General features: G+C 46.2%; 1 protein-coding gene across 10 annotated transcripts in view; it reads right to left on the bottom strand.

Annotated features, from left to right (window-relative positions):
• Positions 1–26,101, bottom strand: part of RYR3 (ryanodine receptor 3) — a 488,303-nt gene that overhangs the window by 329,795 nt on the left and 132,407 nt on the right. For all 10 annotated transcript variants that reach the window (XM_075613258.1, XM_075613259.1, XM_075613261.1 and 7 more), the window contains exon 3: positions 22,111–22,218. In XM_075613258.1, coding sequence (XP_075469373.1) covers positions 22,111–22,218 — 108 coding nt within the window. The remainder of the gene's footprint in view (positions 1–22,110; positions 22,219–26,101) is intronic.

Genomic DNA, 26,101 nt, shown 5'->3' with positions numbered 1-26,101 from the left:
ACTTGGCTGATGGATCCGAAAGCGTGATCCACGATGCTTCCGCTCTTGATGCGTGGGGTGGCGTCCCGCCAGACAATCCCACCAGGAAGATAGTCTCTATCTTGAGTGATGGTCTGCGTCCAGACACAATAATCAGGGCTCGCAGCACTGCAGCTGGTCCCTGAACTTAACAAATAACTAAAGGGGCAGTGCACCTACCTAGGGCCTGTCCCTGTCGCAACCACAATCTGGGTTATGTCTCAGGGCCTACCTGGGGCCTGGGGGGACGGGGTAACCTGGCCTAGTATGCAGGGGCTACTGCTCCCTACACACATCCTACCCCAACCTGCTCCCAGCTCTGACTAACTCATGTGCTTCACTGTCTGCTTCCTGACTCTGCACACAACAATATATCCAAATGCAGCATGAGAATCTGTCAGCCTTAGTGGCTGTCTGGCTGCATGTGATCTGGGTGAAAGGGCAGTCCCCAGAGGCTGCTGGGAGTTGTAGTCCACTCAGTACCTCTTTAGCATTGGGGCCGCGTGCGCGATCGTAACTATGCATGCGCAAGTCTGTAATGGCTGCCACAGGCTCTATCCGCGCATGCACCGACTGGGGATGTCCCTGTGCTACGGAGCGCCACCTCTGCCCATCTGCAAACTCATTAATGGCCGCCGCAACTCTGCTGCACATGCGCGAACGCTTTAAAGATGGCGGCGCCTGGCTGCAGATGCCGCCGTGAGCCCCCGGCAACGCGCTCACCCCTGCAGCTCCCTGACACAGCGCAGGCTTCCCCCCGCTAAGCGGAGGTAAGGGGGCCCAGCGGGAACCCTGCTACATCACTATTATAGGCTAAATGTAGGCTTATTTCTTATGTCCCAGGACATACTTGAAGACGAGAGGTAACTCTCAATGTATTACTTCCTGGTAAAATATTTTATAAATAAATAATAGACACTTTTGTATAGTTAAATAGATTTTTTTATTAAAATAAAATGGTAAATACATGAAACCACCTCTATATACTCTTACACTGCAGATATCTATATCCACACACTGCCGCCCCCTCTGTGTACACACACACACACACACACACACACACACACACACACACACACACACACCTCTACAGACACACACAGCAGCTCAACACACACAAACTGCTGCTACACACACACACACACACACACACACACACACACACACTGGAGCTCCAGACACACAACACAGCACCTCTACACACACAATACAGCATCTCTATACACACACACACACACACACACACACACAAACACACACACACACACACAACACAGCAGCTCTACACACACAAACTCTGCTGCTACACACATATGCTACACCCATAAACACTGCTGCTGAAACTGAGACACACACACACTGGAGCTCTATACACACACAGAAACTGCTGATACACATAAAACAGCACAACACACACACACTGCAGCCACAATAAAAAATGCATCCACTTACTAAACTTTGCACTCCCCCCCCTCCCCACCCACAGCACAGCACCTCTACACACACCCCCACACACACACACAAATATTGCACCTCTATACACAACACGGCACCTCTACACACACACACACACACACACACACCTCCATACACAGCACAGCCCCTCTACACACACACACACAAACTGCTGCTACACACACATGCTACACCCATAAACACTGCTGCTGACACTGACACACACACACACAGCAACTCTACACAGATAAACAACACAACAGCACACACACTGCTACTGACACACTGGCACACAAACTGCAGTCACAAAGACACTGCAGACAGCCACTTACTTCTTTGCAGACTCTTCCCTCCAAAACTTCCCCCCTCCCCCCATCCTCCTCCCCCTCCCCCCATCCTCCTCCCCCTCCCCCTCCCCCTCCCACCCTATTCAACTGAATCTGCTCAGAAAATCTCAGTCAGTTCGGGAGGGGGAGGAGTTAACCCGTGGCTGATACTTCCTGACCAATCCCCTGCCTTGTCTCAGAGCTGTTACTTCGTTCTAACCAATCCCCTACCCTGTCTTAGCTGATCTGAAAGCTGATTGGCTGGAGATAAACACATTGAAAACTGCACTTTGCAAGCTGCTAAAATTCCGGGCATTACTGATTGGATAATGCCCGGAATTTTAACCAATCAGAGAGCAAGGTTTTCAATAATGCCCAGAATTTTACTGCTTTAGCCTATAATTTCTAATAAACCACACTTTACTGTATACCTTCAATGACTGATTTATTGCATACAGTTTTAGGTACATGAACATAATACAATAATACTATAGGCGCAAAGAATTCTGGAGATATGCTAATAAAGTTGTCACTATTCATGTTTAAACAACCCTCTCACTGGGTGGAACTAGCCTAAAACACAAATTCTGCTACACAAGGTATACAAATAAACATACAAATGCTTTAGTCTTTAGATATATCATCAGAATCTGTTTCAGAGCATCTTCTGCATTTTATTTGTTCATAAAAAATCACAAAGGCCGACCCTTTTAAAGATTTCTTGTTTATAAAATGTCTTATATTCTGTTAAACCCTTTGCTGTCCAAGCACTGCATTGCCATTGAAGAGGCAGAGGCCCAGCATGGGGTCGTAGGCTCCTTAAGGGCTGCGACGTCCTGATTGGCGAGAGCTGGGGGGGGGGGGGGGGGGTCGGCTAAGTCTGCTTGTCCCCTCTCATGCAGGGGGAGGGGGGAGAGGGTATAAAGAGTGGGGCCCCAGGGGAGAGAGACAGAGCTAACGGAATTCCCCCCCCCCCCCCTTACCTTACAGTATTTTTGCTGCGGATCTGCAAACTTTTCCAGATAAGATGGAAGGCCTCGTGGATTACAGCAGCTCCCTGCTGTGTGAGGACCCCCCGCTGTGTGAGGACCCCCCGCTGTGTGAGGACGCCCCGCTGTGTGAAGACCCCCCGCTGTGTGAGGACTCCCGCTGTGTGAGGACTCCCCGCTGTGTGAGGACCCCCCGCTGTGTGTGGACACCCCGCTGTGTGAGGACTCCCCGCTGTGTGAGGACTCCCCGCTGTGTGAGGACCCCCCGCTGTGTGAGGACCCCCCGCTGTGTGAGGACCCCCCCGCTGTGTGAGGACCCCCCGCTGTGTGAGGACCCCCCGCTGTGTGAGGACTCCCCGCTGTGTGAGGACTCCCCGCTGTGTGAGGACTCCCCGCTGTGTGAGGACTCCCCGCTGTGTGAGGACCCCCGCTGTGTGAGGACCCCCCGCTGTGTGAGGACCCCCCCGCTGTGTGAGGACCCCCCGCTGTGTGAGGACCCCCCGCTGTGTGAGGACCCCCCGCTGTGTGAGGACCCCCCGCTGTGTGAGGACCCCCCGCTGTGTGAGGACTCCCCGCTGTGTGAGGACCCCCCGCTGTGTGAGGACCCCCCGCTGTGTGAGGACTCCTCGCTGTGTGAGGACTCCCCGCTGTGTGAGGACCCCCCGCTGTGTGAGGACCCCCCGCTGTGTGAGGACTCCCCGCTGTGTGAGGACCCCCCGATGTGTGAGGACCCCCGCTGTGTGAGGACCCCCGCTGTGTGAGGACCCCCCGCTGTGTGAGGACTCCCCGCTGTGTGAGGACCCCCCGATGTGTGAGGACCCCCGCTGTGTGAGGACCCCCGAGCCCTGCCAGCCTCACCCACCAGGATCCTGATTCCAATGCTGCGACTGCAAATGAGGATCAGATCCCAGCACAGAGGTGCGGGCAGAAATGCCCATGCCCCTTCCCCCAGCCCGGCCGGGACCCCTGCCAAATGCAGGCGTCTCCCGCCAGCGCCCGCTCCTTCCCCTGCTTTCCCCCCCCCTGCTCCTGTGCTGCCTCGCCGCCGCCAGCCCCAGCGCCGCCAGCCTGCTCACCACTTTGCCGGTGAGGGCCGCGCGCCGACCAGGGCGCCCGATGCCCAGGTCCCCCCCTACCATCCTCCCGACCGCGGGGGCTATTAGGTGCCGCGTGCGCCGGCCGGGAAGCGTGCCTGTCGGCTCCCACTGCAACAGGCCGCTTACCCCTCTGCTGGGGATGGCCACGCGCCGGCTCCCAGCACACCACCTCCTCACCCCTCCATCACGGGGACAATCTGGCTCCGTCCCACGCCCCCATCCCACTCACCCCTCCGACCTGCGCGTGCTGCTGCTGGCTCCTCGGCGCCATTACTCACCTCCCTCCCAGGTGCACCACCACCACCTCCTCAGCAGCACTGCCACCATGAGGACCCTAGCGGTAATGCAGGGCGACCTCAAGTTCACCCCTCAGGGCAACCTCAACCTTACCCCTCACAGTACAGGACAGACTGTGAGCAGGGTACTACCGTGAAGCACCAACATATTATATTACCAAGTAGAAAAAATGGGGAAGATCCCCACGTGGAAGCTACAAATATGGCAAGTGCTGCAAAATAACATAACCCGGTATAAAAATTATATGGGCAGAGAGTGTCCTGATTGGAGTACCGATGTAAAGTGTGGGTCTGTGTGACACTATACAACATTTCCGCTATACAACATTACCTCTCATCATCTCACTTAGCACCAGCACTTTGCACTTTTTTAATAGAGTCCATCACATTTTTACTCACGCACAATTATTTTAGATTTGATGCACAATTTTATTTACAACTTCGAGGCACAGCTATGGGCACCTCTTTTGCACCCTCTTATGCTAATCTTTTTATGGGGTTGTGGGAATCTAACTTTATCTTTAGTGACTATAATTCTTTCAGGCACCAAATTATATTTTACAAACGTTACATAGATGACCTTCTGTTTATCTGGGATGGTGATCTTCTTTCACTCCAAACATTCATTCACAAACTTAATATCAATGATCACAATTTACATTTCACTTTTCAGGAAAATATCCACCACATTTATTATCTAGATCTAATGTTGTATGTGGATATGCGGGGGTGCATCCAAACTGACATCTATAGGAAGCCTAACGCGCGCAATTCTTACCTCAGAGCAGACAGTAACCATTCAAAATATCTCAAAAAAGGTATACTTAAAGGACAATTCACCAGACTGAAACGGTTGTGTTCCACAGAGGAATCGTTTGATGTTCAATCAAAAGACCTTATCTCCAGGTTTAAATCTAGGGGTTATAGTATATCCCATATCACAGAGGCTTTGAATTCTGTTAAACAACTAGATAGAAGGGATCTGTTGTACTCCTCCAAAAAGAAACCATCATTAGAATATGCAGATACACCATTGTTTATTACACAACAAAGCACACAGTCAGATCGTATCCGACACATTATACGCAAGCATTGGGATACTTTAAAACTAGATCATGATTTGTCATCCATTGTCGACAGGAAACCTAAATTTGTCTTTAGGAAGGCCAAATCATTGGGTACATCGCTCTCTCCTAGTCTTTTTGACTCCAGTTCTAATTGTAAACGAATCAGCAATATCCCTAAGGGATTTTTTTCATGCGGAAACTGTAGCATCTGTAATTATGCAAATAAAATCAAATCTATTATTGGAATTAATCCAAAGGTTAAACACACTCTACATACCTTTATCAATTGCAACTCTAGCTACACAGTGTACCTCTTGAGATGTGGATGCGGGAAGGGTTATGTGGGCCGCACTATTAGGCCGCTTAAAAATAGAATTATGGAACATGTCCGTGCGATCAACAAGAGAGATCAATCCCACCCGGTCTCCAGACATTTTTCAATATGCCCACAGGGGACTATAAAAAACTTTTCCTTTTCAGGAATAGATCATATACATGCCCCAACTCGGGGAGGAGATAGGTTGGGTACACTAAATAGAAAAGAAATGTACTGGATGTACAGCTTAGGTACCATGCAACCCTCTGGTATTAACATCGATTGGGAATTAAAGAATTTTTTATAAACCTGTTTCTTTATAAACCTGTTTTTTATAAAACCTGTTGTTTATGCTCAAACATGTATTATCTCTGCTTTCCATGTTCTTTATTCAAATATGTCTTCTATGCGATTTATATTCATTAGACTGTTGATTTATATATATCTATACATATGTCCTCACTGTTTGGTATGTTTCAATTGTATGATGTATTATCTATTTCATAAGACAAGTTACCTGATGATAATATATTTATATATGAATTTCATTATTATAATTATTATGGATTTAAATTTATATATGTATTTATTATTTATTTCATAGCTATATATAGGTGACTAAATTATATTATATATGCACTATTCTGTCATTAGGGTTTTTTATCACCATTTTTTATTTATCTGTATCAATTTGTTTATGTCACATTTGAGGATTTGACTAAATTTTATTCACTAATCTTACCATCATCATTTTTTTATATTTTATCATTTATAGATATAATGAATGTAATTTATTTGATAAAGCACTTATACTATATATCCCTATGTCTATACATTAGGTATACACATGGTTTATATTGTTATTTGAATATTCACTTATACTATCACAACTCATTAGTATTTATTTAGTGTCAATATACCATTTGATTATATATACACATTTTTTATTTTATACACATATATTTTTATTATATTAATACATTTGATATATTGTTGCTATGATGTTTACTATTAGTCCTCTTCTTCTTTTGTTTTTGTTTTTATATTTATTGTTATTTGATGTTACCATTTAGGCTCTCACAGTCTCATATGATGATTAGTGCCATGTTAACATCTTTTACCATAAGACCCTTACAGCAGCTTTAAATCACAGCTGTCTGCATAATTAATCAGACCATCTTCTGATTCATTGGTCTCAGATTAGGGCGGATACGTTAGAGACTGCTATATATCCTGAGACTGTGAGAGCCTCAGTACTCTTTGATAAAGCGCCTCCACGGCGGGAAACGCGTCAGAGTTTTTTAACCATGTGTGTTTGTTTTTCTTTGGCCATTATGCCCAATAAATAATTTTTATTTATTTTTTGCCCCAGCCTTTTTCTTTATTCCCTGGCAGTGCTCCGCTTTTTTCTTTCCCTTTATATTATATAACCACACGCCATACCCAACCACCCCACCTACTTACCTCCAGCTGGCAGGGGCGCGGGCGGTCCAGTGTATAACCGCCCAAGCCACCGGGGGCCCCTGCCCCTCCCACCCATGGGTCACGCTGTGTCTGGCAGATTAACTGCAGCACAGAGACGGGCGTTCTGCTCTGTCACCGGGGGGATGGGGGGAGGATTTAAGGCGACCCAGCCCCTGGATCCCGCATGGCGGGGTCCTCTGTTTTCGCAGGAAGCGACGGCCAATGACTGGTCATTGCACGCATGGAATGTGGACCAGGACCCCTACCCACCTTCACCGACGCATGGCGAGGAGGGGGACAGACGCCGAGGCCAGTCACCGCGCTTCAGGTCCAGGTCAGCGCAGGATACTGACCGGAGCAACGAGATTCCAGGTAAGGAAATAAATCCTAGTCAAGTGCGGGTAATAGCAAATCAGATAGTGACAGCGACATTTCAGAGTGAGAGCGCAGCGCAATTGCACAAAACCTGTATGTATAAATTCCTAAAGAGACAGCGGTGATTAACCGGTCACTTAAGGCTAGGCCAAGCGGTACAAAACAGGGGGCAGAGCGGGAGAGCAAGGCCCCCAAAATTAAGGACGACAGCGTAAGGCCAGCAATGAAAGGGAAGGTCACTTACGCCTGCGCTATGAATTCTCTCCAGTCGGGTTACACTCCTTGAGAAAGACCATTTCGGTTAAACGCGTGGGAGGCGGTTCTCTTTTTCTGTTTGTCGATGTATCCGTTTTATGTAGTTTAATAAATTATTTTTACATTCCTTCACTGGTGAGTTTTGATCTAGATAGGAGCGGCAGTACTGCTGATCAATTTTTCTGTCCTGGACCACTACGATCGGACGGACGCCGAGGAGGGAAGCCAGACACCCGCTCTGGGTGCGACGCCAAGCCAGGAGGCGCGGGGGGGACCAGTACCAATCGTGAGTAACTTGCTACTCCATACTAGTTCTTATTTAGGAATCGGGACATTATAAGGCAGTCACTTATAGTCATTGGCGTGGGTCTGCACCCATTCTACCCCCGGACGTACCTCCATACCAGGCTCACAACTACGTTATATGCTCCGATACACAGCTTCACCACCCAGGCTTGTTCAGCCACTATTTATCTGTTTGCCCTGGAAGTAACTAGATGGATTCTTCTATCTACACCCAAAGTGAGATAATAAAAGGGAAAGTTCACGGACATACACAACCTTTTTGCTGAAGAGTTTCAGGCCAGGGAAAAAGCAAAGACTACAGGTGAGGAGAGAGCTAGTAAGTATAAAACCATGGACAACTGGCTAAAAGGTTACCTTATGTTAGCCAGCTGCCTGCTGGAGAAGCACCCAGAAGAGGGTCTGAACGTCCTTAAATACATAGACCTTATATGCGACACATATAAAACATATGGGGGAGCATCGTGGTAAGAATAGGTTTAGAATTTGGTAACCACACGCGCAAGTCGCAATCTTAAATTCGCCCCGCACGTCGTACGGGAGAAAATGACCAAGGAGGATGCCTGGGACGCATGGCTGGACTGTTTCACTCACTGCCCATACACTGAGGGGCCTTATGCAGGAATGCTAGGGTGCTAGGAAGGTTACACTAAGGCAGATGCAGGCACTGCTCGGGCTCCTGAATTACATGTAAGGTCATACCCATGGGCAGGACTTTTCAACAGGAGATTAGTTAAGTCGACTGCGGGGGTATCCCACCCACTGCACCGCATCAGGGTCACTAAAGAACTTAAAGCCGACCTGGGTGTCAGGGAAGCTTTCCTCCAGGACTTTAATGGCAAAGGCTATGGATAGAAGGGGGCCGTAGTAACCAGGAGCTAGAGCTGTTCAAACGTGGCGGGGTCACTAGGCTTCGGTGCTTACATCAAAGGGGAATGGTGTGCAGAACCATGGCCCCGGGCATGGGTAGACTCGGGTTTAACTAAGGATATCGCCTTCCTGAGTTTTCCCATCATAGTGGCGGTAGAGCTTTGGGCTAAGGAGCTCAGTAACAAACACATCATATTCTGGTCTGACAACCTTGAGGTGGTGGGAGCGGGGAACAGCCTCTCCACAACATCAAGCCCGGTGATCCGGCTGCTGCGGAGGCTGGTGCTGCTTTACATGCGCAGCAACATCAACTTTAACGGCAAGCATGTCCCGGGGAGATTAAACATGATAGCAGACGCCTTATCGTGGTTCAATGGGACAGCGTTTAGGCGAGCAGCGGCAAATGGCACAGGTCTAACATGCCCATGTCACCTTGGGCAGAGGGGGATAGCGGACTTATGGACCTGATCCAGAAGTCGCTAGCCCCACGCACTTGGAGAACCTACCTCCAGGCTTGGCACACATGGCTAGTATTCAAGCAAAAGGACAGAGTCGAGGGTAAGAGAGGTAGCAGCGCGCGGACCATTAGCTTCCTACAGGCCCAGAAGACGCAGACCAGGGTTGGGGCCATGGTGGCAGGATTGTCTTTTTTCCTGAAATGCCACTACCGCAAGGACATAACTAAGGATTTCATAGTAAGGGGAATCCTAATAGGCTGGGATAGGGGCGAAGCCAAGTGAACTGACAGTAGGGAGCCGGTAACGCCAGACAGGCTTCAGGTATTGATGATGGCAGCAAAAGAGCTATGTTTCAATACAGCGGAAAAGGGAACTGTTCAGAGTAGCATTTGCCGCGGCTTTCTTGGTGCCTTCAGGGTTGGCGAGCTAGTGGCGTTATCTTAAACAAGCCAAGGTTCAGGCTTGTTTTTTCGCGAGCATGATTCTCAATGCTACGTCGGTGGCATGCAAGATTCACAGATCTAAAACCGACCAAACGGGAAGGGGAGCGTGGGTCCACCTCACTATGGAGAATAACAGAAGTTTGCCCAGTGGCGTTGATTAAGTGGTACGCAAGGCACAGGCAATTTCCTCATCCATCAGGACGCAACACCACTCACAAGGTGCCAATTTCAAAGCGTTTTTAGGCGGTGCATTGCTGCTAGGGGGGATGGATCCTAGTGTATTTGGTACCCATTCCTTTAGAATTGGTGCCGCTACAGCGGCAGCTGAGAACGGCTGTATGCCGGAGCAAATGTAGAAACCGGGGAGGTGGAAACCCAGTGCCTATAGGGGGTTACATCAGGGCCAAATGGCACAGCAACGTGCGGAGCCAAGAAGATTAACATGTTTTTCCCTCTCAGTAGACAGCTGCACTGGAAGTGTGGATCATGGCTCATTCCTTCACTCAGTGCTCGCACGAATGGGCGAAGGATCAGCGGTGCGGCCAGCAGCTGTGGTGTACGGGGGAGGGGGTGAATTGGCGTTGGCTTGGGAAGAGAGGAAGGTGCTTGGTTGATCTGTAACAGGCTCTGGACAAAGGCGTGAGTAGAATTTCAGGTGAAACCGGATGTTATTTTGCTACACCTCGTGGGGAATGACCCAGCCAACACCAAAACACTAGAGTTGATTTATCGGTTACAACAGGAATGCGCCCACTAGAGGGCGCTGTAGAGTGAGGTTGTAATCATTTGGTCTGTAATTATTCCAAAGCAAATTTTAAAAGGGGCCACGGAAAGAGAAAGCTAGGAGGAAGGTAAATAAGGCCATGGGCAAAATTCATCCTCTAGCGGCGGTAAAACTCTTAAAGCGCAGAGAGACTGACACCAAGGAGTGCAGCTGGCACAGAAGGGACTGTGTGCATCTATCACCAAAGGGGTTGGAGGTGTTCTTAAGTAACATCAAGGGTTTTTTGCGGGAAGAATTAAGATCAGAGGTCGCAGCTTTGGGTGGGCGTGTCGGCCCCAGGGTAGCCAGTGCCCGGCAGAGGGGCCTCCGGGTGGCGGAGCTGCCGCGCCAGCCAAGCTAAGGAGACGGAGAAAGGGTGAGGACTTTAGGGTCATCCCTCAGCTGGAGCCCCTAGAACAGCTCGCCAGGCTGGAGGCGCTGGCTTTAGGGCTGGGCCGGCCTATGCCCAATCAACGCTGGTAAAAGGCTGGGCGCCAGCTTTAGGGCTGGGCCTAAGCTGACCCTAGGGGCGGGAGGGGGAGGGAAGCAACCCAACATCGGCTGAATGAGGATCTCCCATCTGTAGGAGGACGTGCGCAGAGGTATGCAAGGGAGACTTGTTAAGGTGAAATTAAATAAGGCTTTTATTGTGCCTGTCGCTTTAAACACAGCAAAATATAGATAGATAGATAGATAGATGTGTGTGTATATATATATATATATATATATATATATATATATATATATATATATATATAACAGTCATTGGAAAATAAAGTCTCATCTGTTTGCTGGGTTGCTGCCTTTTCTCCGGATAATCAGCATCCAGGTTTAGAAGTCTTATTTGTCAGCTCCAGACATCTGTGTTCTCTCGGTAAGTCTAACCTGGGAGACTCAGGAACCTCTGCTCTGTTTCCTTGGTTCAGCTCACATGTGAGCTAAGGAGAGTCACTTCCTGTCTCAGAGGCAGGCTTTTTCTAACACCTCTAATCAGTCAGGTGTTGGTCAATTAACCAGTACACTGCTGGATTAGAGGCAAGTTTTCTGAACAGGGTAAGTCCCCTGTTACACCATTTTACAGTTCTTTGGGCGGGGGGGGGGGAGGGAGCGGGCCAATTGCTGGCTGCCTGGGCAAGGATCTCCCCCCCATTCACATGCTACGGGCGGGGGAGGGAGCACTGCCAATCGCTGGCCGCTGGGCAAGGATCTCCCCCCCATTTTGCATGGAGCATTCTTGGCTGGCGGGCAGGCTGGTAGGATTTTAACAGCGGATGTTAAAATAAAGCTGTGACCTTTTCTTCCAACATTGTGTGGTCTCCATTATTTGGTTTAGCGTCACAAAGGAGGGGCGGCGCATAAAGCCTTTACACACCTGGCAGCGCAGGAGTTTAAACAAGTTCTTCTATTGTAGTTAGGAAAACATCACTCACAGGATGTGAGCCATTCTCAACTAGGGATCCGTTTAACGATGCTCCGTAGATAACTAGTGTTTAAGACAGAGGCCTGACTGAGATTGTTTCGGAGATGTTAATGGATATATAAAAGATAAATGCTGCAGGCTTTTTTGTTAAAAAAATTCCATTTCAATTCTTAAGATCTTCAGGTATTTGGTTAGTACATACCCCACTGGCACTGAATGTGCTCATGGAATTCACCCCCTCTTTGTAAGTAACAAACCTGGAGTGAGGTCGGTTTTTGGCGAGTTAAGCCGTATATATGCCAGTCCTGGAAACCAATAAAGCTGCAATATCTTACTTAGATTGTAAGCTCTTCGGGCAGGGAGTCCTTTTCCCAATGTTACTTTTAATAATAATAATAATAATGTTTGTTCTTGTATAGTGCTGCTAGTTTTACATAGCGCTTTGCAGGCACAGTCCCTGCCCCGTGGATCTTACAATCTATGTTTTTGGTGTCTGAGGCACAGGGAGATAAAGTGACTTGCCCAAGGTCACAAGAAGCCGACACCGGGATTTGGACGTCTGGCCTTTTACGTCTGAAGCACTTATTCCCATTGCCATTGTGTGTTAATTATTATGTCACATGTATTACTGCTGTGATGCGCTATATACATAAATGCTGCAATATAAATAAAGATACATACATACATACATATCCAAACTGGTTAGGAAAGGTTTAAAAAGATAGCACAACACACAGTCTCTACACAGCTACTCCTAGAGAAGTCCTGGCCAAGCGGAGTGAAATAACTGGTGAGCAGGAGACACAGAATACAAGACTGAAGAAATATTAGTCAGGTTAGGTGTGCAGTTCTTTCACTTGAAAGCATCTCAGCTGAAATCATTCTGCTCACGGATTAAGTTAGATGGAAAAAACAAGGCATTGAGTTCTGGTTGGTGCCAATGTTTAAATGTCAGAGGTGTGAATGGGCAAAATCGGGTTTTCTTTTTCTTTCTGTGTTGTTCATAATAATCCATCTACACAGCATACTTTATAAAATCCATTAGTAAAGATGTGTAATAAATTAAATACTCCTGATTTAATATTAAAATAATAATATGCGAAGAGCACGATTATGACAGACTTTTCAGACTTATATTTGCACAATAAGACTCTTCCAACAAAAAGAAGTTAGGCAAACTGTATCTAAAGATAGTGTATAATATACAGTAGTGCTGACGGAAAGTACACACCGTTGTATGGTCCAGCTGCTTGCCCTTTGCGCATGGTGTGCATACTGCTAATAATATGTGTATGAAATCTATCATTCTGAGAACTGGAAGTCACAAGTCAGACAAATGATGCCAGCGACACCGTGGTACCGACAGCTTTCTCACCTCCACTTTATAAATCTGAACACTTCCAAGTGAAAGGACCAGCCACATGACACCATGAACCAGTCCCATACAAAACCGTTTCTAGGATAGAAATTAATAGAGACAGGAACATACCCATGGGGACCCACTAGGCTACCAAAGCTGAAAATTGGTAGAATTAAAGTTACATTTACTTTTCTATTTTTCAGCTTTATTGTAAGCATCCATCTCAATTAATAAAATATGTCGCTCGCGCTCTTGCTCCTTTAAAAACCTTTTATAGGTATTCCTTTAACCCCTTGCTGCTATAATGCGTGGAGGTAACCCCCCCCCCCCCCCGCCCCGCTCCACAATGAGTCACCGCCGGATCACTCCATAGGTAGAAACAGTCACACAAAAAGATGCACAAAGCGCACTGGGGTAAAAAAGGATATGTTGTAAATTGTAGAAGTAAAATCAAGGTAATTCCACTTACAGCGAACAAATACTTCCAACAAAATGTGTGAAGCTGGAGCGCTTAGGAGTTCCACTATCCTGAAGTGCAGCACAAAGTCTTTTTTCTTTAATCTGCTGCTATATTTGCTCCTTTTTGGCCCCAGTTTTCCAGCTGTGAGACTTGAATACATAAGGCCATCAGTGTACATTAAGTTGTGACAGTGAATATAATAATATATTTGTAATCCTGTCAGTTATATCTGTATTACATTTTAACATGTGGGGAACGTTCCATCCAAATTTAAAGATGGAAGAAGCCCCATGAAATTCATAGTGTGTATTCAATAAAATCTCTGAACCTATATATATATATATATATATAGAAGATATTAACCTTCTTTTTACATGATAAACACTCTCCTAGAGTCATCAGGCTCTGTTATGGGTTAACAGTTAAAAGGTATTTTATATATAGTTTCTGCTCTGGTATACGGCTTACAAATTGACACTGATGAAAATATGTATTAATGTAAGGCCGCGCTTATAGTGCGTGCGACGGCGATGCGATGGGTGATGTCACCCGTCGCCACAAGCGAAAGCTGTAATTCGCTTTGCGGCGACGTCGCGGGCGACCAGGTCATTGATTGGTTCAGAGGCTGTCAAATATGGCGACAGCCTCTGAAAAATCAAATTTGTCCGGCTTCCAAATTTCACGTCGCTGCGTCGCTGCGTCGCGCTTACTATAAGCGCACGTGACGGCAGCAATACATTTGTTTTCGGGCGACGTCGTGTCACTGGCTCTATAAGCGCAGCCTAACTCATATCAAACAATGTAGAAGTAATAACAAATATTCAAGTCCTGGAGCATTTGGGTAACAGTGATCATAACATGGTCACTTATTAAATAAATGATCAAAAAACATATTATTTGGGTTCAACAAAGACTTTAAACTTTAGAAAGGCAGATTTTAATAAACTGAGGGCTAATCTACAAGTAATACAATGGGATGATATTTTTGGTGGGAAAAATGTAGAAGATAAATGGGCAGTCTTTAAAACATTGTTAGAAAAGCACACTTATCAGTGTATACCCTTGGATAATAAGTATAAAATAAATAAGTCAAAATCAATGTGGCTAAATAAACAGGTAGGGGAGGAAATGGAAAATTAGAGGCACACGTTTAGATATTTGAAGTCAGAAAGGACGGACGCATCATGTAACAATTATAAGGAATGTAACAAAACTGCAAAAGGGCAATCAAAGGGATAATGAAAAAAGGATTGCAATAGAAAGTAAGATCAACCCATAAAAGTTCTTTAAGTACCTTAATAACAAGAACATCAGAAAAGAAAATATAGGACCCTTTGAGATGGGCAGGCAGATTATTGGAGATAAGGAAAAAGCAGATGTACTGTATTAAACAAATTCTTTGCCTCAATGTTTACCAGGGAAGAATCAATTGCAATAGTAGTGCCGCAGGAGGAAGCCACAACCTCTATATTAATGAACAATTGGTTAACTGAGGAAGAAGTTCATAGGCGGCTTGATTAAATTAAAGTAAATAAGGCATCTGGCCCCGATGGCATACATCCAAGAGTTCTCAAGGAGTTAAGCTCAGTAATAGCCAAAACCATTACATTTAATATTCAAGTACTCCATTTCCACAGGCTCAGTACCACAAGATTGGCGTAAAGCAGATGTGGTGCCCATATTTAAAAAGGAGGCTAGATCACAACTGGGGACTTCAATAGTGGGGAAACTACTTGAAGGTTTAATCCAGGATAATAATACAGGATAATATTTAGGAATACCTAATGGAAAACAACATTATTAGTAATAGTAAACATGGATTTATGAAGGATAGATCTTGCCAAACTAACCTTATTTGTTTCTTTGAGGAGGGAAGTAGGACTTTAGACCAGGGTAATACAGTTTATACTTAGATTTTGCAAAGGCTTTTGATGCGGTTTCACACAAGAGGTTGGTGTACAAAATAAAGTAGATTGGACTCCGTAAAAATATATACACCTGGATTGAAAACTGGTTAAAGGACAGACAACAGAGGGTTGTCATAAATGGAACTTTTTCAGGTTGGGCTAAAGTCGTGAGTGGAGTACCTCAGGGATCGGTACTGGGACCTCTGCTTTTTAACTTGTTTATTAATGACCTTAAGGTTGGCACAGAGAGCAAAGTCTCCATCTTTGCTGATGAAACTAAATTGTGTAAGGTAGTAGAATCAGAGCAGTATGTAATTTCTCTCCAGAAGGACTTGGAGAGACTGGAAATGTGGGCAGGTAAATGGCAGATGAGGTTTAATACAGATAAATATAAAGTTATGCATTTGGGAAGCAAGAATAAACAGGTGACTTACAAATTAAATGGGGATAAATTGGGGGAATCCTTGATGGAGAAGGATTTAGGAGTACTTGTAGACAGCAGGCATAGCAATAGTGCCCAAAGTCATGCAGTAGCTGCAAAGGCAAACAAGATCTTATCTTGCATTAAACGGGCAATGGATGGAAGGGAAGTAAACATAATTATGCCCCTTTATAAAGCATTAGTAAGACCACACCTTGAATATGTAGTACAATTTTGGGCACCACTCCTTAGAAAAGACATTATGGAACGAGAGAGAGAGTGCAAAGAGGAGCCACCAAATTCATAAAGTGGAAGGGCAATCTAACTTATGAGGAGAGACTAGCTAAATTAGATTTATTTACTTTAGAAAAGCGGCATCTAAGAGGGGATATGATAACTATATACAAATATATTCAGGGGCCGTACAAGGAGCTTTCAAATTAACTATTCATCCCACGGGCAGTACAAAGAACTAGGGCCATCCCTTTAGGTTGGAGGAAAGGAGATTTCACCAGCAACAAAAGAAAGGGTTCTGTACAGCAGGGGTGCGCAAAGTGGGGGGGAGGGTTTTTCAGGGGGGGCGCAGTGGTTGCAGAGGCTCCGCGCTCTTCCCCACTGCATTTAAATTACATGGCGGGGGATCGCATGAGCCCTCTGCATTGTGTCCTACTTTTTCTTCGGCGACGCGTCACCATGGCAACGTGACGGCAACGTGACCCCACTGCGTCATTTGACACCGAAGACAAGGAAGGATGCGCAGGGGGAAACGTTTGCGCACCCTTGCTTTACAGTAAGGGCAGTTACAATGTGGATTTCATTACCTATGGAGAGTGTGATGGCAGATACAATAGATTTGTTCAAAAAAAGGCTGGACATCTTTTTAGAAAGGAAAGGTTTACAGGGATATACCAAATAAGTAAACATGGGAAGGATGTTGATCCAGGGAGTAATCTGATTGCCAATTATTGGAGTCAGGAAGGAATTTATTTTTCCCCTTATGAGATATCATTGGATGATATGTCACTGGGGTTTTTTGTGTGCCTTCTTCTGGATAAATATACTGTAAATACGGATATAGGATAAGTATCTGACGTCTAAATTTATCATAGGTTGAACTTGATGGACGCATGTCTTTTTTCAACCTCATCTACTATGTAACTATGTAACTCCATCTTTGAGGAGTCATTTTGTGATATAGGAATCTATTGGATAACATCTTGTTTACCCAAACATGACATTACAGGAATCATTTTTACCATTATACTGCAAAACCTAAGTAATCCATTACCTCTATCATTACCAAGGTAACCACCAGATTCAGAGTATACACTGGCGGCCGCTTTTATTCTTCTGCGGCCGCCACCGCAATGTGCAGGCAGACGCGGCTGTTTTTTTTTTCCCGACACGTGCCGCGCGTCACTGGGGCGCCGGTCACGCGTGCCAGGGTGCGCGCCAGGCATCCCCGAAGACGCCAGGCATGGAGGCTGAAGGGGTAGGCGAGGTAAGGGGGGTATGCGTGCATCCAGCGTTGTGCCGTTGTGCAGAGGCGGAGCAGCCAGGGGGTTGCGAGGGGGACGGGAAGATGCGGCTGGCGCGCGGCCAAGTTCGGCGCCAGCCGAAATAAGCCACGGGTAACCACGGGTAAATGCTAGAATAAAGCTGGCCGCAGCAGTACATAGGAATGGAAACAGCTACAACTATTGTGTTTCTTTAAAGCTGATATGATTCCACTGCAGAAGTTTACAGAACTTTCCAGGAAAGCAGGCGATGCAGGTGAGACCCCAGCTAAACTTTCCCCTTTATCACTGAGGGCAGCGCCTTACTGTACACCAGCCGGCTACCCCACTTATGTAATACTCCAAGAGAGTGTCATTCCAACTTACTGTACTAGACTGGGGAGAACAACAGTGATACACACTTAGCCAAAGAGCAGCCAAAGATGCCCGGTGTATGGTCAATCACTGCCTCTCTAACTCCTCCAAACAGGTGACTTCCTTGAAGGAATGAGCAGACTAAGGCCAGGTCCCCAGTGGCTGCTATGGCACACACACCACAGCACAGCCCTCTATGGGGCAGGCCCCAGTAGCCGTGTGTGTGTGGGCGCGCAAAGCGCTGTGACATGTACGCTGGCAGGGAAGACAAGAATTGTGTCTTCCTGTGCTGCGACGCGGTTACGTGGGTGGTGCGCACCAATGAAAGGCCAAATATGCCCTGCCAGAGAGCCTTTGAGGACGTAAAAAGGTGTCTATCAGAGGGTCCCAGTTCGGACACAGCTAATCGAAATAAACTGCGTGTAAAGAAAGGTTAGTCCTTATTCAGGTGTGTCACATTAATTTCACAAATGCAGTAATTACTCTGCGACAAGATAAATCCGTCTGCACAGCAGGAAACCCCGATATCTCTTCTAACAAAAACAGTGCAAAACACACTGACACATTTATTTGTGTTTTAGGTTTACAGTGATCATTTGTGTCACTTTGCACAGAGCGGCACCTACCCCACAGCAAGAGCTAAGAGCTAAGAGAAGGCTGCGGTGATTATTAATACAACTGGAATTAAAACAATCTGAAATGTTTCTCTTGTTATTATCTTTCATGTTATAAACATAGAAACAAAATGCTGTTTCATGAAAAAAAAAAAACAGATTTAATCTGTCATAATAAAACACTAAAATGTAATCTCTGATTAATAATGAATGCTTTCTAAAATGTTATTAATATCTCATCTCCTAACCCCTTGAGTGTATTGCGAACACCTTCACCAACAGGCAGGTAATCTGCTTTAAGACTCAAGAAATCGCGCCCAACCAACATAAATACAGCAGCTCTGGCAAAGGTGTTTAGCTGACTACATTTTATTCTAAATATGTTGGAATCCAGGTTCTTGGAATTGAACATAGTGCCATAAAAACAAAGTTCCCAAATGTGGTCATAGAGCAGCCCTTCTAGTCGCCTAGGCGATGGGTGGCCATGATCGTGGGGAACGCCCCCCCCTCACTGCTGATTGGCCGCTGCCATGGCCAGGGGGCGGGAAGGGGATGAGCCAGGGGCGGAGCTGGTGGGGGTTTAAGGCACAGCCGGGAGTGGGTGTGCTCACTTTGCTCCTGGCTGTGACTGTTTTCCCACCCGTCTCTTATGATGGAAAGGTGTAAGGATTCTGCTCGATCCGTGCCGGGTTTTGTTGCCAGTTCAGGTTTTCCAGACTGCCTGCCCTTTCTGTTCAAACTGGCCATTTTGTGTACTGGCAGTCTGCTATATAAGGCTGCAGTTCCTGGTGGGATGCTATATAAGGCTGCATTTCCTGGTGGGATGCTATATAAGGCTGCAGTTCCTGGTGGGATGCTATATAAGGCTGCATTTCCTGGTGGGATGCTATATAAGGCTGCAGTTCCTGGTGGGATGCTATATAAGGCTGCAGTTCCTGGGTGGATGCTATATAAGGCTGCAGTTCCTGGTGGGATGCTATATAAGGCTGCAGTTCCTGGTGGGATGCTATATAAGGCTGCAGTTCCTGGTGGGAGTCGCCGAGCAAAGTTCTGTTTGCTGCAGCTCTGTTTCATCTTCGCTGTCACGCATTACCCTTTCGCCTCTTCGGATTCCCTGTTGCTGACCCCTGACCATGACCCCGACCACACTGCATTCTGCCTGCCCTGACCTTACGCCTGTACCCTGGACTCCGCACCATTGCCGCCAGCCCTGATCCCTGCTTCCATACCGACTACGGATACTCTTACAGGACTCTGTCCTTGGGCTGTGGCCGGTTTATTTGCATCACTACCTCAGCCCTGCGAGTCCGCTTCCTGATTTGAGACGAGCACCGTCACAAAATAGCAGGTAATCAGTCTTTGGCCATTCGTTTTGACAACGATTTGAGGAAACTGTTATTATTGTTGGCTACAGAGCGATATTACCTGTGATGGTTATTAACGTGTACAATTTTAATTTTCACAGTGTGAAGTCAAATACTTTTCAAGAGAGAAAGGACAGAAGTTCATAAAGGAGAGGTCAGTTTGACCAAGTTTGCCTCTGTTGTGGCAGCAGTTGGAGGGTAAGTGCTTGTCCTTGGCAAGCGGGGCTCGGGCTGATAAAGCCCGGGGGTAGAGGCGAGTGGGCGGGGTCAGCTGGACATGACTTCCGGGAGCCCACTCGCACCAATGGCTGGTGGGCACGGCTACGGTTTACGGGAGCAGCGGGTCAAGGCCCGTCTGACCCTTCACTTAACCTATTAAGCGAGCATTCTGGCAGGGACTGGCAGCTACTCTATTATTTAAATAAACAAAGCCGCGGCCTTTTATACCCCCAGACCGAGTCTGTCGTTATTTGTATGTGTTTGTGTGGGTACAGGTTAAAGAGGGGAGGGGGGATCCCTGGCAGCCTCCCTGGTCAAGCACCTATTACCAAAATGTGGAAGTGAGGCACAACTGGATATTCTCAGCTACTGTATGAAACAAAAAAACTTCAGATCCCAACAGCAACAGTTTGCAAAGTTTGGGGACAAAATAAAAGATTTTCAGAGTGATCCATGTGAATAAAGTTCCTGATATTGATGGAAACGTTCCCCATTTTACCACGTTTTTCAAGATAATACATACTTAGGTGCAGAACGAACCAGAAGTATCAATACAAGGTAATACTGTAACTTCGGACTACTGAGAGGAGAATTTTATATGAATGAATAATGTAAGTTGCATTGCCCTTTTTGTAGCCCACACATTTGGTTTTGAACACCAAAAAGGTTTCAAGAATGTTTTATATTCCCAAATCAGTTTGTGAAAATCTCTCAAATCGTGTAACTTATGTCGTTATTGTAAATTCCAGTCTACACTTAAAAAGCTTAAGGGGGATTCGAATTCCATGTGTGCCGTCAGAATGTTCCATGTACATGTGTAATATCTGTGTGCCGTCAGAATGTTCCATGTACCTGTGTAATGTCTGTGTGCCGTCAGAATGTTCCATGTACATGTGTAATGTCTGTGTGCCGTCAGAATGTTCCATGTACATGTGTAATGTCTGTGTGCCGTCAGAATGTTCCATGTACCTGTGTAATGTCTGTGTGCCGTCAGAATGTTCCATGTACCTGTGTAATGTCTGTGTGCAGTCAGAATGTTCCATGTACCTGTGTAATGTCTGTGTGCCGTCAGAATGTTCCATGTACATGTGTAATGTCTGTGTGCCGTCAGAATGTTCCATGTACCTGTGTAATGTCTGTGTGCCGTCAGAATGTTCCATGTACATGTGTAATGTCTGTGTGCCGTCAGAATGTTCCATGTACCTGTGTAATGTCTGTGTGCCGTCAGAATGTTCCATGTACATGTGTAATGTCTGTGTGCCATCAGAATGTTCCATGTACATGTGTAATGTCTGTGTGCCGTCAGAATGTTCCATGTACATGTGTAATGTCTGTGTGCCGTCAGAATGTTCCATGTACATGTGTAATGTCTGTGTGGGTCAGAATGTTCCATGTACATGTGTAATGTCTGTGTGCTGTCAGAATGTTCCATGTACCTGTGTAATGTCTGTGTGCCATCAGAATGTTCCATGTACATGTGTAATGTCTGTGTGCCGTCAGAATGTTCCATGTACATGTGTAATGTCTGTGTGCCGTCAGAATGTTCCATGTACATGTGTAATGTCTGTGTGCCGTCAGAATGTTCCATGTACATGTGTAATGTCTGTGTGCCGTCAGAATGTTCCATGTACCTGTGTAATGTAATTCTTGTGATACTATATAAATTGTTTGAACAAAGCAAAATAATGCATTGTAATATCTTCACTGGATAACCCTAAGTATTGTGTCTTCACATGAAAACAATTAAAGCCAGGAAGTAACGCTGATCTGAATGTTTAAGCGGCTTTTGACCAGAGGTTTCGTCCTTCTCATTGTGCTGGAACTCAGATTCAGACCTGTAGCCCTTATGCAGGGTGTCTCCATATCAGCAGGAACTCACTCGTCAGTCATTCTCAGCCACAACTAATGGACAGGAACAAAGTCTGGCTGCCTGAGGCACTGCGTACATAGGTGTGAATTATTCTTAAAAAATGACTTACCCCTTCATTGCCATTTCCTATTGTGTTCGCCAGCATTTCCTGAAGGGCCCTGACAGAGAGGGATTGTTCCAGCACAAAATTACAGATGCAAAGGTCTGGAGGAACATACTGTGAAAGAAAGACAAAGGCCAAGATCAGTATATGATATTGTAATGAGGTTAGCGTTATAGGTTAGGCACTAGCTAAATCAATATGGAATATATAGACACAGATGTAATTCAGTTTGCTGTTAACAAGGTTGTTTTGGATTGCTCCATCATATAATCCTGACATATAATCCAGAGATTGTGGCATTGATCAGGAAGAGACTACACGGAATGATCTTCCTTGTATATTATGCAGTCCGTTTCTCACTATGGGGCCTATTGTAAAAGCCTGCATAACACACTTAGAGGCTTTTTCGCCCAAAAGGCCTACTGCTATTCTGTAAGCCTCGATAAGCGGGCGATAGAGGCGTGAATCAACAATTTTTTCAGCCGTCCAAAACAAAATCGCCGGCTGAGCGGCGATACGCCATTTATTTATTGGCAGGTTCTGAAACTCGTGCAATTCTAGTAGCCTCGATTAGTTTACCAAGGCTAATCGCGGCTCTAGAATTGAGAGTTTCTCCCAAAATTCTGTGTATTTTTGTTTATTGTGGGTAGAGGGATTGGGTGAAGGGGGTAGTAGCCACAACTGTGGGTGTTAAGGCCTTCTGGGTGGTGGCGGGAGGGGTTAACCCCTTCATTACCGTAGCGGGATTAATCGCTAAGGTTATGAAGGGGGTTAACTCCACCCGCAACCCCCCCACAAGAGCCAAATACCCCCTTCACCCACCCTCACTACCCACAATAGACCGGGCACTGGTGGTTAACCCCTTCATTGCCGTAACGGCTAGCCGTTAAGGAAATTAAGCTGTTTTAGTACAATTTTTAATATTAGTGTACATGAGCAGGGGGTCTCTGGAGCAGAACCGTGTTGATTTGAGGTCCGGTGACCCCATGCTTCCCGAGACACAGGCCCCGTTATGGGGTGCCGGTATCTCCTGTGCATTTAAATGTCTTGCGTCACGTGACCGTGGGAATAAAATGCATAGGAGATACCGGCACCCCATAATGGGGCCTGTATCTCGGGAAGCAGGAGGTCCCAGGACCTGAAATCAATGCGGTTCAACTCTGGAGACCCACTGCTCATCGACACTAGTATTAAAAATGTTATTGAAAGCCTGCGATCGCTGGCGAGATCTGTGCAGGGAAAGGAAGCTCTCTGCAGCTGAAAGAAATCGCCGGGTAAGGCCTTTTGAGAGAGGCGATCATCATGACGCTGGGTACTCGCCCGTTTTGGGAATGTTGCCATCACAGGTAATCGAGGCTTTCTGAATACCGAGATAGGAACGCTCAAACTGGCGGCGTAAACGGCCCAGTGATTTTTTTTTTTAAATGATGACTTATAGAATAGCCTTTAAATATTCATGGAAACGTAGCACAGCAGCAGACTCCAAGCATGTATGTATATATGTACAGTTGTGTGAAAAAGAAAGTACACCCTCTTTGAATTCTATGGTTTTATATATATATATATATATATATATATATATATATAAAACTGAAATGTTTGTCTGTGGTGTTTGTCTGTTGGTTTGTGCTCGCTCTCATTGGCTGTCATTAGCTGTCAAGATCTCCCATTGGCTGACTGTGGGGCGGGCCATGGCTGTGATTGGCCCTCATTGCCTGACTTGGCTCTCATTGGCTCTCGCGGTCTCCGAGTGCAAGGCAGGGTGACATCATTATATACACACACAGAGGGGAGATACATATATGCCCAGAGCATGCACACGCTGTGGAAACCTGGCATCACTGGAGCAAGCCTTGAAGGAGAGAACCTGCCTGCTGCTCTGTTGTGTTTCTGACTACAAGGTAAGTGCAACAGTCCCCCTCCTCCTCCCCCCCTCCCCCCAGCAGCCAGGAAACAAAACTTTCAGAACTACCAATTGCACTGCAAGCTTTTGGACATTGTATTGCACTTCTGCCCCCCCCAGTCACTTTCTGCCCCCCCCCCCCCCCCGGTCACTTTCTGCCCTCCCCCGGTCACTTTCTGCCCCCCCCCTGGTCTCTCTGCCCCCCTCTATCTCTCTTTGCCCCCCCCCTGGTCTCTCTCTGCCCCCCCCCTGGTCTCTCTGCCCCCCCATGTCTCTTTCTGCCCCCCCTGGTCTCTCTTTCTGCCCCCCCCCTGGTCTCTCTTTCTGCCCCCCTGGTCTCTCTCTCTCTGCTCCCCTGGTCTCTCTCTCTCTGCCCTGGACAAAAGAAATAGTATAAGAAGCCATATGGAACTATTTTAAGAAAGGCAAATAAATACTTTATTTCTATTTCAATCAAATATTGTTGGTTTTCATTTTTCACTATAAAAAGAGCGGTACAGTCTCTCTTCCCCCCGCCCCCTGTCTCTTCCCTCCCCTGTCTCTTCCCCCCCCTGTCTCTTCCCCCCCCCCCCTCCCATCTAAAAAAATACATTGGACTGATACAGTGATTTGCATATTGTGTTTTGTTCTATCTAAATAGCTTGATTTTAATGTTATTCATCAAGAAATTCAATAAAAGCAGCGTAAATCTGACACTGTCGACCATTTTGTAGGCCGGTATAGAACTACCAGAAAAAACTTAAGTCTTCTTTGTTTATGACCTTGATAAAAGAGAGACCTCCAGAAACATGTCTGACCTCCAGAAACATGTCTGACCTCCAGAAACATGTCTGACCTCCAGAAACATGTCTGACCTCCAGAAACATGTCTGACCTCCAGAAACATGTCTGACCCCCCCCCCCTGATACTACTGTAAGAGAAAACTGGAGGCCTTTAAAAATATAATATGGCGCTCAGCTGAGGGATAATCATGGCTTTTGTCTGTCGTCCCTAATTAGGCAAAAAGCCAACAAATTGTATTTAAAAATGTTGAATTGATAATGGCAACTTCAGCCCCCCGGCCATCAAGGCTTCTTTCTAGCTCATGTGAGAATGTCATCCAATCGCAGGATGCTGGTACAGAGATCCTGCAGGATGCTGGTACAGAGACCCTGCAGGATGCTGGTACAGAGACCCTGCAGGATGCTGGTACAGAGATCCTGCAGGATGCTGGTACAGAGATCCTGCAGGATGCTGGTACAGAGATCCTGCAGGATGCTGGTACAGAGATCCTGCAGGATGCTGGTACAGAGATCCTGCAGGATGTTGGTACAGAGATCCTGCAGGATGCTGGTACAGAGACCCTGCAGGATGCTGGTACAGAGATCCTGCAGGATGCTGGTACAGAGATCCTGCAGGATGCTGGTACAGAGATCCTGCAGGATGCTCACTGTAGTGCAATGTGCTTAGTAATGCTATTTATAAAGTGTGTTACCAGGAAGTGATACATTGAGAGTTTCCTCTCGTTTTCAAGTATGTCCTGGGCACAGTGGTATAATGACAAATACATAGTTACATTAAGTGAAAAGGGTTATACAGTACATTATATTCAAGACATTGCTTGCACAGTTAAAGATTATATATTATAAGTGTATATAACAGTTACAGACCACATTAAAATGTGAGACCTCTTTACTTTTGAAAGAACTCAGACTGGTGGCGGAAGTGAGAGCCTCCGGCAGACTGTTCCAGTTGTGGGGTGCACGGTAAGAGAAATGGTTATCTTCAGCAGGGACAATACTGCTGCGCCAGCCTTTATTCTAAAACTTCTCGGGAGCGTTGTGGTTGCATCTCCTGAATTCCACGCGCAATAAATTGTGCGTCCCCTGTGTTCATGCTGCATTCGCGCCGCCGGGCACCCGCGATTGGTCTGCAGTTGATTTGCGGTTGATCTGTTTAATTATAATGGTTCGGATTTAATTGGGGGCAATTCTTCGCGTATCCGCCAGGTGGCAGATATTCATGGATTGTAAGGAATTCTAATGTGTACACTACTTGTCAGTACTTATGAGTAATGTGTCGACTTGCAGGTGTTTAAAAAAAAACACTCGAGCT

The sequence above is a fragment of the Ascaphus truei genome, chromosome 9, assembly GCF_040206685.1.
Source record: "Ascaphus truei isolate aAscTru1 chromosome 9, aAscTru1.hap1, whole genome shotgun sequence".
Classification (NCBI taxonomy): Eukaryota; Metazoa; Chordata; class Amphibia; order Anura; family Ascaphidae; genus Ascaphus; species Ascaphus truei.
Note: the sequence above shows the minus strand (reverse complement) of the source record. Positions and strands in the feature narration are given on the sequence as shown.